General features: G+C 37.5%; 1 protein-coding gene across 5 annotated transcripts; it reads left to right on the plus strand.

The window, feature by feature from the left end:
* The first annotated feature begins 6907 nt into the window (after positions 1–6907).
* On the plus strand, positions 6908–10834 carry LOC116263836 (uncharacterized). 5 transcript variants are annotated; one of them, XM_050080406.1, is made up of 2 exons: positions 6908–7069; positions 8790–10834. In XM_050080406.1, exon 2 carries the CDS (start codon positions 9723–9725, stop codon positions 10392–10394), a length of 672 nt encoding a protein of 223 aa, XP_049936363.1. In that variant the 5' UTR covers positions 6908–7069; positions 8790–9722; the 3' UTR covers positions 10395–10834. The 5 variants fall into 5 exon arrangements, with proteins under 5 accessions (XP_049936363.1, XP_049936364.1, XP_049936365.1 ...); XM_050080407.1 differs by having other exon boundaries at positions 9020–10834; XM_050080408.1 differs by having other exon boundaries at positions 9110–10834.
* Positions 10835–13655: the final 2821 nt, after the last annotated feature.

Genomic DNA, 13655 nt, shown 5'->3' on the forward strand with positions numbered 1-13655 from the left:
CTACAAAAAACAATGAGTGTTACACAACTTGCCATCAACAATATGACGTGTTGTGGTGTAGTGAACCTGGTTAATGATAAAAACATCTATGACTGATTATAACAATGCCTGGAGCCTCCTGAATCAATCATCCATATCATACCTGGGCCATTGGTAGGGGCATCAAAAGTGAAAGCCGACTCTATTGCAGCAGTGCTAGTAGATGTAGAGGGGGACCTTTGAGCTAGAACCAGATCATATTCCTCCTTACTTAAGTTGAGAGAATATGATGGATGTATAGGAGAACAGGTAGGGAACTCAACCATAGAAGCTGTAGCTTGTGAGGAAGTTGCATTAGATGAAGAAGTCCCTCTTTCTGCAATGGTTCTCTCTCCACCATGCCCTGGTGGACCAGTAGAACAAAGAAGAGGATGCTTGTTCCAACATCAGTCCTCTAAATGACCTAGTTTGCCACAATAAGAGTAGTGAACTCCGCCGCATCCTGCACCACAGCCTATACCACATCCCCTAGTTTTACCATAAGAACTACGGCCACGTCTTCTTGATATCAAAAGTGCAGAGACTGGTGTGTCATGCGTAGGCTGAGAAAGAGTGACTGCAAACCCCTTCGCCGTACCCGTACCGTACCCACACCCATGTGACATAAATGGCCACCAAAACTATTGCAGGACAAGATCAAATAGGCCCTCTTCAGTTGCACCAAGGCTTTCATCCAAATTTGCTGCTACACTTTCATAAAAGAGGGTGGCTTTTCAGTTTTTGTAGTCTTGTTTAAATGCCTCATTTGATATTTCTGTTAATTCCATTATCCATGCAAAAGTAGTAATCCCCTTGTTTGCGACTACATGGCTACCTCGTTATGACTTAATTGCAGGTTTAACTAGGTCTACTATTATATAAAAATATAAATATAAATATATCTATATATATATATATGTGTGTGTGTGTGTGTGTGTGTGTGTGTGTGTGTGATCCTATGCCCACAATCATATACACACAAATACATATTTAACTAATAAGAAAGAAAAATGCAGAGCTTTATAGGGTGTGATAACTCTCACTTAAAATATGAAAACAACAAAATGATTAAAGAAAGCAATGACAATAAATTAGTTAAGAAAAAAGAAAGTCACTTGGAAGCACATAAAAACGGCAGGTCAAGTCTACTCCATATTTCAAAATCATCTCAAGATTCTATCAACTATCCTACCACTAAATGGAAGGCCGCAGAAATATATGCATATATTCAAATAGAAACTAAATGTAAGATTGATATGGTTCATATGCAATGTATGTGTAAATGATATCTTTAAAAAGAGAAATCATGCTTGTGCAAACATAGATCTGGTGGTACTGGTGGGTGCACTAGTAACACTGAAGTATATCATGCTTGAAAGATGCCACCATAATGCTGAAGGAAATTATGCTTGAAAGTGAAGAATCTTGTGCCAAGACTAAGACAATCATATTGCACATGAGCAGAGCCCCACCATCACACTGTCCTATATCTTTTGTTCTTTTGATCCTGGTTTAATATCATAAATCTAACATACATTCATACTATCAGAATATGTGTATGGTAGAGCATAAATTATAATTTGTAAAATATATACTATCCAAAATATACATCAATGCAGACAAGAGTGTACAGATCAAGCAAGTGGAGCAGATCTACTTAGACATGCAGACATGCGAACAACAGAGCCGGAATAGCACATTCAGGCAGCCATTCAGAGACCACGAGAGCATTGAAATCAAGATTATAATCATGCCAAATAAATTTCGGCATTTGTTAAAATCAAGTAAAATTTCTGGAGAATAACCATTCAATCTTCTTCAGAGTGCAAACCGAAATCTGATCTACTAAAGCCCATGATATGCAATGCGTCTCTTTTATACATTAGAATACAAAGGAAATTTGGAAACAGGATTAGAAAATGAGAGAAAAATCATCTACAAATGAGGCCATCTACCTGCAAAGGAGCAGAACTGCAGTCCACAATACACATACCAGAGCCTTCCAAATGCTATCAAAACACCACAAAAAAACACGCAGCAGAACGTGCTTAACTACTGAACCTTCCAAAGCTAAAACTTCAACAGAATATATATATATATATATATATATATATAGATAACATGTTATTCAGAAACCCCACAGAAGCCACAAAAAACCCAAGATGGAAGAAGAATGGATATGTTACTATATACGTATATATTGTCATACATGCATATTGTTATATATATATATATATATATATATATATATATATATATACATATATATATATATATATATATATAGAGAGAGAGAGAGAGAGAATATATATATGTATACATGTATAATACATATGTATATACATACATATTACATGTATGCCACATATGGTACATGTTATACATATATATATGTTTTACGTACGATACATATATACATATATTATGTTATATGTATATGTTATCACATATATGGTTACACATATAACCTATATGCTATTTGTATATACATATATCTACGCATATATATGTCAGATTGTTATATAAATATATTATATACATGACAACATATGTAATAATACAAGTATATCTTATAATATATGTATAGATCATGTAACATATAATATTGTAAATATGTTACTTATACGTATATATTGTTCACATGTTATACATGCATATTTTATTTGTTACAGTATATGTATATATGCATATTATATATATGTGTGTACATATAGGTGTGTTTGTATATAATATGCTATGTATATATCCTACGTTGTATATATTATATACCACGTGCATATGTATATACAATATAATAAGTTGTATTGTATCTATAACAATATATCTGTAATATATTATTATGCAATATATATCATAACATACATGTGTATATAACATATATATATAATACATATAACATACATACATATAATATATATTCATATATGTATACTACATATACATATATTATTAGTATATTTATAATTATATATATATATATATATATATATAAGAATATGAATATATATATATATAATTATATATACATAATATATATATATTCATATTCTTATATATATATACATATGTTAACTTATATATAATTATACATTTACATATTAAGAATTTATATTGGAAATCTCCACTTAAGCCTATATATTTTATTATAGGCCTTAGTTTTCTTATTGGTGTCAATCACGGAATGATGCTCACTAAAAACCAACTCCAGATTTTCCATGAACCACCAAGCTGGTTTGATGAAATCTTCTACAAACCAGAAACCTTTACTTTAGGAAATGTCCAAAATCCAGAGTGCGAGACAAGCATGGTGGGACCATCACCATCTAAACCTCCTCCACTCCAAGACGAATGCACTTGTCCCATTAAAGGACAATGCAAAAAGCAAGCTATGATGTGTCAAAGCATCATGGATAAGGAATATATATCTACCTTTCTAGAATGTAAAGTAAAATACCACCTAATCCCGAAATATGAAGGATTGGTTGATATTGATTCTGATAGATTTGGAACATTTGACTATGTTCTAGATACAAAAAGAATTCTAAACTGCTTCGAGCAGGTTAGAATTAATTCAAGCTATGAAGAGATTGATGACCTAATCTCTAGGTTATCCAAACTTGAAATCATAGGAGATAATCCCCATAAATATTGGGAGAAAAACCAAGTTATGTGCAAACTTGATATAATTAATCCTGATCTTAGGATAAAAACAACCAATATCAAACTCTCTCTAGCAGAAGAAAAAGATATGGCAAACCATATAAAAGATTTGATTAACCTAAAGGTTATCAGAATGAGTTCTAGCCCTCACAGGTCTGCAGCGTTTATTGTAAATAAACACTCTGAGCAAGTAAGAGGGAAATCAAGAATGGTCATCAACTATAGAAGGTTGAATGATAATACCCGGGATGATGGATATAATATCCCCGATAAAGATTCCTTGCTCCAAAGAATTCAAGACAAAAAATATTTTTCAAAATTCGACTGTAAAAGTGGATTTTGGCAAGTCTGAATGGAAGAAAGTTCAATTCCATGGACTGCTTTCACTTGCCCACAAGGACACTACGAATGGGTTGTAATGCCTTTTGGTTTGAAAAATGCTCCTAGTGTTTTTCAAAGAAAAATGGATCTTGCTATGGAAAGTTGCAAAGATATTTCTATAGTTTATATTGATGATATCTTAGTTTTCTCAAAACCTAAGAAAGAACATGTTATGCATCCCAAAAAGGTGTTTGAAACTTTTGAGAAAAATGGTATTATAATTTCTAAGAAAAAGATGGAGCTGATGAAAACTCACATCAAATTCTTAGGAACTGAAATTGGCAATGGATATATAAAACTCCAGCCACACATTATTGAGAAAATCATAAAAGATTTTCCCAATAAAATTGAAGACAAAAAGATGCTTCAACAGTTTTTAGGAGTCTTAAATTATGCGAGACCCTATATTCCACAAATGCATAATCTTGTGTCAGGACTTTATGCAAAACTAAGACCAAATAGTGTTTTATTCTTCAATGAAGAATGTAAACCAGGTTAAGAAAATTAAGGAATTAGTGCAACAACTAAAACCTCTAAGGTTACCACTTAGCACTGACTATTTGGTAATCCAAACTGACGGATCTCATCTTGGATGGGGAGCAGTATTACTTGCTAAACCATCAAAATATGATCCCAAATCAAGTGAAGAAATTTGCAGGTATGCGTCTGGTAAATTTCAAGAAAAAGGTAATAAATCTTCCATAGATATAGAGCTCTTAGCAATTTCTTATGCCTTAAAAGCATTTGAATTATTTATCTTACGAAAAGCTTTTACAATACGAACTGATTGTGAAGCAATTGTTAAGTTTCATTCACAGCTGCATGAAACACATAAAAGGTCGTCTGCTAGAAGGTGGCTAAATTTCAGAGATATTGTAACTCAGTATTCCTCTCAGTGCACTTTTGAGCATATCAAAAGTAAAGATAATAGCATTGCTGACATCTTATCTAGACTACTTGATTTGCAGGGAAAAGATAGAAGGAATCCTTGAAGAAATATCGAAGGCAGTTGATATGTTCTTCGAACTCAAAAGACAACAGCAGAGATTGCTGACTGAGTTCTTTGAAAAACAGTCTGATTTTTCAAAGAGCTAGGATATTATAACAGATCACCTCTATAATCTGGAGAAAGAACTAACCTCACTGGTTAAAACAGGTGTGGTTACAAGGGTTGCAAAACCAAGTCCTCTAACGGGTAAAATCGTTGAGGAAAAAAAGTTGCCTCTATACCCAATAACTCGGAAAGAGAAAATTCAGACCCCTGAGAATTCAGTGGCTGAAGACAAGTCGCATCTGACTCGGGTAACTGAGAAAGATAAAGGACAGTCCTCTGGTCATACAGCGGCTGACCTCGTCTTGAAACCTCAAACTACGAGAATTCAAAACCCCGCAGAAGTTTTAATGAAAAAGATTCCAACAAATCCCGAACTGGTGAATTTGTATGGTCAAAATCTTTTTGAATTATATAAACTCCCTATGGAAGATCCACAAGGAAATTTCTTAACAAATTTTTCAGGGATATATCCTAGAATTATTTGTTTTCAAGGAACATCACCTGAATTTGTTGCAAAATGGTTCAGTTTTGCTTCAGTCAGTAATATTTATTTGTCCCCTTCTTTTGAAGAAATCAAATTATTACCCCCTGAAATTACAAAGGCAGTAAAAGAGTTTTCTGTCAATAATCCGGCAGTATCAAATGAGACTGTTATTTCTCTAAAATTCTTTTCAGCTGGCCCTGAAATTCTTCAAAAGAAAACGGCCACTTTAAAGAAAAATCTAGCCTACACCTGATCCATATTGGGATAGTAGGAAAGAATCATGAGCTTACTTTTGATACAGCTCAAGATAAGAAGGCTTACCCCTGTAATAAAGATTTAATGGAAATTATCCATTACAGAAGAGCCATAGGCTTCAAAGCCATTGTTAAGGCTGCATCGGCCTACATGGAAAACGCTATTTGGTAGCATCATGCCTCCAGTAGTCGTTGTGCTTTAATAAGTACTGCTAAAAGAAAGGATCCCTCTTCTTTAGCAAAGCTGCAAGCATTTCAAAAGAGAATCGATATGAGTGACCATACGTGTTCTCAAGAGACAGCAAAAGTTTACTGCAACCTCATTAAACATGAGAAGCAGACATGCTATGTTTGTGGCAGAGAAAAGGCTACAGAAGCCAATTCTGAAGAAGAAAAGATAAAAACTTTTCGAATCGGAAGAGCTGAGTCAAAATCAGGCACTACATCTAGACATGGTGGCTTTACGATCAAAAGAGGGCGCCAGTAAAAAATATCTTCAGAATCTGAAGAAAGCACATCCTCATGAAGACTATGTGGACGATAACCAGAAAAAGAGGAAGCTACTTTTTCTAAAAGATGAGGTTAGGTTGGCTGATACATCAAAAAAGAAAGCTAAAGCTTGAAAAAGCCAAAGCTAAAGTAGGACCATATCATTGCAAGATATGTCAGGCTGAAAATTGTGCCAAAAGGAGAAAAGAAGCCTTATCATTGCAAAAAGACAAAGCTAAAAAAGATTCTCCGTCCAATAATAGAGCCTTATTACTACAAGAAGACAAGGCTGAAGATAAGCTTGAAGATTCTTCATGCAATCATAAACCCTTATCATTGCAACAAGACAAAGTTGAAGATAAGGATAACAACATAGTGGAGGGTCCCACTATAAAGATACCCATTGTAAGTGCGACATATGTAACGCACAAAACTCCAAAATCCTAATGTGACAATTAGGAGATAAGGTGGTGAGGGTCCACCTGTAACCCTCAATTGTGTAAATAGTATACTTCTCTGTCTATAAATAAGGGAGAAGGCAGCATGTAAGGGGCATCGATCAATGAATCGATAGCTACCAAGTGATCTTGGAGAAAAAGAGAGATCGTCCCCTTCGGGCTAATGTATAATCTAGTCATGTCTGGCTAAAGAGTTGTAACCTCCTTCTGTCCAAAGGAAGGAGTTAGAAGTTCAATAAGATGTGAAAATCTTTGCGAATAGATCTTGTTTGTAAGTCCCTTCCTCCCTTTTCTCTTTACTTTCTGCTTTCTATTATTACATTTGAAAGGCCTTATTCTTGCATAGAGAAATCTAGGCATTCGCTAACAGATCTTTCGCAAGGATATCATGATACTGTTCATTTCGTTGTTTAGTCTAAGGGTTTTTAGTTTGGCCATGCTGAAACGAAGTGCTATAGGGTAAAGTACCGCCAAGGCGAAAGAGAATGCTGATAGGGAAAACGCCCGCTAAACGCAGTTAGTAGGAGTAAGCTCTGCCAAACATCCATACCCTAGGCAATGAATAACAGTATTATACTATATCTTCAAATGCTAAACCATTAGAACAGGCCTCATATAAAAGAAGAAATAAGAGTGAAGAAAGAAAATGGGAGAGGGAGGGTGTGTCTTTGCAAACCTTACTGTGTCTAAAAGATCAAGCGTCTTTAAAAACTTCTGACTTTAAATCCTGCAGGATAGAAGGAGGGTCATTACTCAACTCATAACATGAGTGAGACTCGATATTCTCTCACGCAACAGTTTGCATTTGTAAACATCAAACTTTTCAAGCTTCAAAACATGGAACTAAAGGTTCAAAAGTGAGCCACTTTAGTTCCTGGTCAGGAGAAATAAATAATGACCAATTCAGATGTCTATAGCTAGAATACCAAACAGAAAAGGAATAGATAGGCACCAGACTTTCTCCATGCCAGTTTCAGAGTTGAACATCAGTTATCAGCCTAAGAACACTAAGAAGCTGCTGAATAAGCCAAACATTATTGAAGCTTTTATGCAATGCACTACTACACTCTTAAACCATTAAATCGAGTAATATGTCAATGAATTGCACATATACACATTGGCGAATGATAAATTAGCAAGGAACATTTTATCAATGAAATACACATTCACACAAACATGCAAGCACATATTAGTTCCCCAAGGCAATATATATAATCTGCAGTGATTAGCTTTTTCAAGACATTATCTACAGATCAAATGATAATAGAGCACATGTGACATATTCAAGAAGAACCAACTGAAGAAAATTGATGACTGAACTAACTGCATCATTTTCTCAAAAACAATCAGAAAGTTTCTCCAAATACCAAACTAGATAAAGAATATTATCATAATAAGTTGGCTCCAAACATCATATCCAGGAAAGATAAAGTAACTTGTGAAATGGAAATCTGAGAAGCAAGAATACACACAAACATAATCACAGCCGCCAATTGGCAAAACAGTACTTTTTGCAATTTAATTTACAAACAAGTAGACAAACATTTTTAGAAATTATGTCAAATCTTAAGAGACAAAAAAGGGAAAACGAATTACATATGTAAAAAAAACTTTTTAAAAAGATTGACAGGTAAACAAAGAAATCGTGAGTTATCTAATAATTTTCTTGCAAAAAAATGACAAATAATTCATAAAAATTCCTTAAGTTGTAAACCATGACAGGTACATATATGTGTGTGTGTTTCTCCAGAATATGACAAGTGACATTTATTTTTGGGTGATATTTTGATAATATTGCATTATTTTCCTAATCATATCATTTGGAGATCTTTTAATAATAAAAACGTGATAGTTTAAAAATTCAAACTATTGTTGATAGGTTAGCATAAACTCATGCACAAAGAGAGGAGGGAGGGGAGAGAGATCGCTAATTTACACACATAAAACAACAAGAATACATCACTCGTGTGCTCTGGTTCTCATTTCTTCAGGTCATTTGCAAGTCTCTGCAGCAACAACGATATTTAATTCACGTCCACAAAATATCTAGCTGTTCATATGATATTGCGCTTCTGAAGCATCAAAAAGATCCACAAACTGCACAAAGCCAAAGACACCAGGTTCTCTACACAGAGAAAAAATTCAACTAGATAGATAGATAGATAGACAGACAGACACATTGAGAGAGAGGAGAGAGAGAATGTGACAATGAAATGTACAGAAGACAACAAAGGAAGAGTCAAGATATAGCATATGCATATGACATAGTGTTATTTTCTCTAAAACCTTTAACAACACTTCCAATGTACAGAAGACAACAAAGGAAGAGTCAAGATATAGCATATGACATATGACATAGTGTTATTTTCTCTTGTGCTGGTGCCGTGTTTCTTGGTGTTGGGATTGTGATGGCCGAAGAGATGACTTACAAGATCGATGCTGCCTTTGACTCGGGCAATAATACCAAGAGCGAGAACTTGCCTGTTCAAGTCACCTCCATTCGGCTGAGCAAAGACAACTATCTCTCTTGGTCTGCTGCACTTGAAATAGGGATTACCAGTCGCGGTCGCCTTCCCTATATCACTGGGGAGAAAACGGATCCACAATGGGCGACGTGGGCGTTGGAAGATAGCCAAGTGAAAGTATGGATCATTAGTTCTGTTTCCGCTGATATTCAGCCTCTGATCTTACGTAAGTTGACTGCTTATGACATGTGGACTGTGCTTGCACGGATGTATGGCCGTAAGAAGAGAGTCTTGCGCACGTACCAAATCAAACGTGGCATCTACTCCCTCAAATAGGGTGACTTGTCTGTGGCATCCTTCTTTGCAGCCCTGAAGACTAAATGGGAGGAACTAGACTATCATGTGAATGATGACTGGCATTGTGGTTCTGATCATGCCTTGTACTGGGAAAAAGAATGGATGGACCGGACTTTTATTTTCCTTGGAGGATTACGTGATGAATTTGAATCTATTAGGAGCCAAATTCTCAATTGTGACGAGATTCCTGGGATTGAGGAGGTGTATGCCAGGGTAGAATCTGAGGAACAACGTCGCCAAGTCATGCATATTGACTCCAGCCAAGGGAGTTCTCCCTCAGCGTTTGTTAGCCGTGCCTCAGGGACTGGACAACGTCCTATTCGGCGTTGTAGTCATTGTAACAAGTTGGGGCATTCTGTGGATTTCTGTTGGGATATTCATCCTGAGAAGAGACTTGTTCGTGGTCGTCCTCCTTCTAGTCGGCGAGGGTCTTCTGTGCCTAACTCTAGTCAGGGTAGTTCGTCAAATGTTGAAAAATCAAAGCTTTCCTCTGATCAAATCAAGGAATTGCAAGCTTATATCAGCCGGCTTTCTACTACACAAGAGGAAACTTCCACGACCGAGGGAGCTAAGTTAGCTCAAGCTCTTGTGGCCAAAAGTGATCAAGGTAATTCATCCCTTGGTGATTGGATTGTTAACAGTGGGGCTACACATCATATGACAGGGGATCCTAAGCTGTTTCAAGAATACAAATTGTCTTCAGGCAGCAACGCGTGTCTATGGCTGATGGGTCTTCTATCTCTGTGGCTGGAAAAGGGAGTTTGTCATTGTTGAACAAATATTGTCTGCATAATGCTCTTCATGTTCCCAATATTCCTGTGAACTTGTTATCTGTCAGCAGTATTACCAAAGAACTAAATTGTAATCTGATTTTTTCTGCTGACCATTGTTTCCTATAGGACTTGGTGACGGGGAAGAAGATTGGGATTGGTTCGGTTATTGATGGACTCTACAGACTACCCGTGCAAGTTGCGTCTGCCTTGATTTCAGCCACTAGTGGACCGTTGTCAGGTGTGGAAGACAGGTCTACCATTATGCGATGGCACGAGCGTCTTGGACATCTCCCATTCCAGTTGATCAAGAAGTTGTTTCCTAGGCTTTTTACTTTTGTTTCCATTGACTCCTTCACATGTGAAGTGTGTCAGTTGGCTAAGCATGTAAGGGCTTCGTACCCTATTTCTTTCAATAAAACCACCCGTCCATTTGCTTTGGTTCATTCTGATGTTTGGGGTCCTTCAGGAGTACCCACTTGTCATGGTTTTCATTATTTTATGACTCTTATTGATGACTACTCCTGTTGTACGTTTGTGTACTAGTTGAAAGAACGTAGTGACGTTCCTGTCATTGTCAAAAACTTTGTGGCTTTTGTTGAGACTCAGTTTCAGACCTCTGTTCAGGCTTTCCGCACTGATAATGCTAGAGAGTATGTCTCTCAATCTCTAGATGATTTCTTGAAGAGCAAGGGTATTGTTCATGAAACGTCTTGTAGTTACACACCTCCCCAAAATGGTGTGGCTGAACGGAAGAATCACCATTTATTAAATGTCACTCGGGCTATTATGTTCCATCGGCAGGTTCCTAAGCGCTACTGGGGTGATGCACTTCTCACTAGTGCCCACCTTATTAATCGTATGCCTACCCGTGTGTTGCAGGGTCATTCCCCATATTCTATGTTTGGCCTACTCAGAATCCCTGGCCGCTTACTCCTCGGGTGTTCGGGTGTGTCTGTTTTGTTCATGACCATAGTCCCACCCTCAAGAAACTTGACCCTTGGTCTATCAAGGCTGTCTTCCTGAGCATACTTTCCCGTGAATCCTCTTCAGGGGGAGTGTCTAGGGAACAGGAGTGAAGAGTATTCCTCAAATCAATTGATTCAGTTTATGGATTTCTTGGATTACAAGGTTAGTAACAGTGTGGCAGACACAGTCAGAGATGGTAGAGACAGTCACATGGACGGGGGCCTTGTTGATAATCAGTCCACAGCTCGTGATCACTTGTTTGGCCAGGTGTACACCAGGAAGAAGACAGATGTGGTTGAGAATGTTGATATAACCAATCCCATGAGTTCCCCGGATGACCCAAGTCAAATCAATGAAGAGCTTCCTATATCCTTGCGCAAGGGCACCAGGTCATGTACTTCTCATCCTATTCAGAGATTTGTCTCTTATGCGAAACTTAGTAAGGATTACAAATGTTTTATTACATCCTTGTCTAAGTCTGTGATTCCCAGGTGTGTGGAAGATGCTAGAGAGGATCCTAAATGGCTACATGCCATGACAGAGGAGATGGATGCCTTGGCGAAGAATGATACTTGGGAACTAGTTGATATTCCCAAGGGGACTCATTTAGTTGGTTCCAAGTGGGTGTTCAATGTGAAATACAAACCGAATGGTACCGTGGAGAGGTATAAGGCTCGTCTTGTTGCAAAAGGGTTCAACCAAAAATATGGTATTGATTACCTTGAAACCTTTGCCCCTGTTGCTAAACTGAAAACTGTGAGGGTCATCTTAGCTCTTGCCGTGCAAAAGAAGTGGAGCATGGATCAGCTGGATGTCAAGAATGCCTTCTTGAATGGTTATCTACAAGAAGAGGTCTACATGAGCATGCCTCCTAGATATGTTCAAAGCGAAAAATGTTGTCATCTCAAGAAAGCCTTGTATGGATTAAAGCAGTCTCCTAGAGCATGGTTTGAAAGGCTGAGGATAGTGATGAAGACTAATGGATACAAACAGGTAAATGGTGATCACAACTTATTCATTAAGCAGAGAAATGGCCTGGTGAGTCTTCTTCTTGTGTATGTTAATGATATGATAGTCATAGGTGACGATGAAGAAGAAAAAAGGAAGATGAAGGAAAGGTTAGCTGCCAAATTTGATCTTAAAGATTTGGGTAAACTAAGGTACTTTCTGGGGATCGAGATTGCTCGCTCAGAGACAGGGCTTGTTATGAGCCAAAGGAAATACACACTGGATCTTTTAAAGGAGACTGGCAAACTTGGATGTAGGCCCTTTCTAACTCCAATGGAGTTCGGTACAAAGATAAGCATCAAAACTAGCAACATCCTAGATGAGAAAGGAAAAGGGCGGTATCAGAGGCTGGTTGGTAAGCTCATCTATCTTACTCTTACTCGCCCTGATATTACTTATATTGTGAATGTGTTAAGTCAGTTTATGCATGCTCCTACTGATTGTCACTGAAAGAGTGCAGAAAGAGTGTTGGGGTACCTAAAGAATGACCCAGGGAAAGGATTACTCTATACTCAGCAAGACCAACTTAATATTGAAGGATACTCTGATGCAGATTGGGCAGGATAAACTGATACTAGGAGGTCTACCACAGGGTACTGCATCTTTCTGGGGGGTAACCTGGTTGTATGGAGAAGTAAAAGGAAGGAAGTTTGCTCTAGATCCAGTGCTGAGGCTGAATACAGGGCTGTAGCTATGGGAGTTACAGAAATGTTATGGTTAAAGATTCTCCTAGCTGATATTGGTGTTGAAACGGAAGAAAAGATGAAGATGTACTGTGACAACAAGTCTGCGATTAACCTTGCAAACAATCCCGTCCTGCATGACAGAACTAAACATGTGGAGATTGATCGCCATTTCATACGGGAACGCATAGATTCCAAGGAGTTGATCCTGCCGTATATGAAGTCTGAGGGTCAAATTGCCAATGTTTTAACCAAAGCCTTATGTACATCTCAATTCGAGAAAATGTGAGCAAGCTTGGCATGTTTGACATGTATGCCAAGCTTGAGGGGGAGTGTTAGAATATCTTGTATAGGGAACCGGGTCTGGATATGGACCCGGTCCCATGGGTGCGAGTACCGAGGGTGGCTCGGTACCCTAGGCGGGTCTCCCACTTATGTAATCCCACTTATTGTGTAATGGTTGATTAAGTGGAAATAACATTCTCTCTCCTAGGGTTGTGGTTTTGCCCCTAGGTTAGAGCTTCTCCGTGGTTTTTCACCTCTTACTGAGGTTTTCCACGTATATCGTGTGTTTCTTCTCCGTTCTCTTCTTGTGTTGCTTGTTT

The sequence above is a fragment of the Nymphaea colorata genome, chromosome 11, assembly GCF_008831285.2.
Source record: "Nymphaea colorata isolate Beijing-Zhang1983 chromosome 11, ASM883128v2, whole genome shotgun sequence".
NCBI lineage: Eukaryota > Viridiplantae > Streptophyta > Magnoliopsida > Nymphaeales > Nymphaeaceae > Nymphaea > Nymphaea colorata.

Coding starts and splice junctions, on each gene's coding strand:
- LOC116263836 (XM_050080406.1), top strand. CDS start 9,723: ATGGACCGGACTTTTATTTTCCTTGGAGGATTACGTGATGAATTTGAA.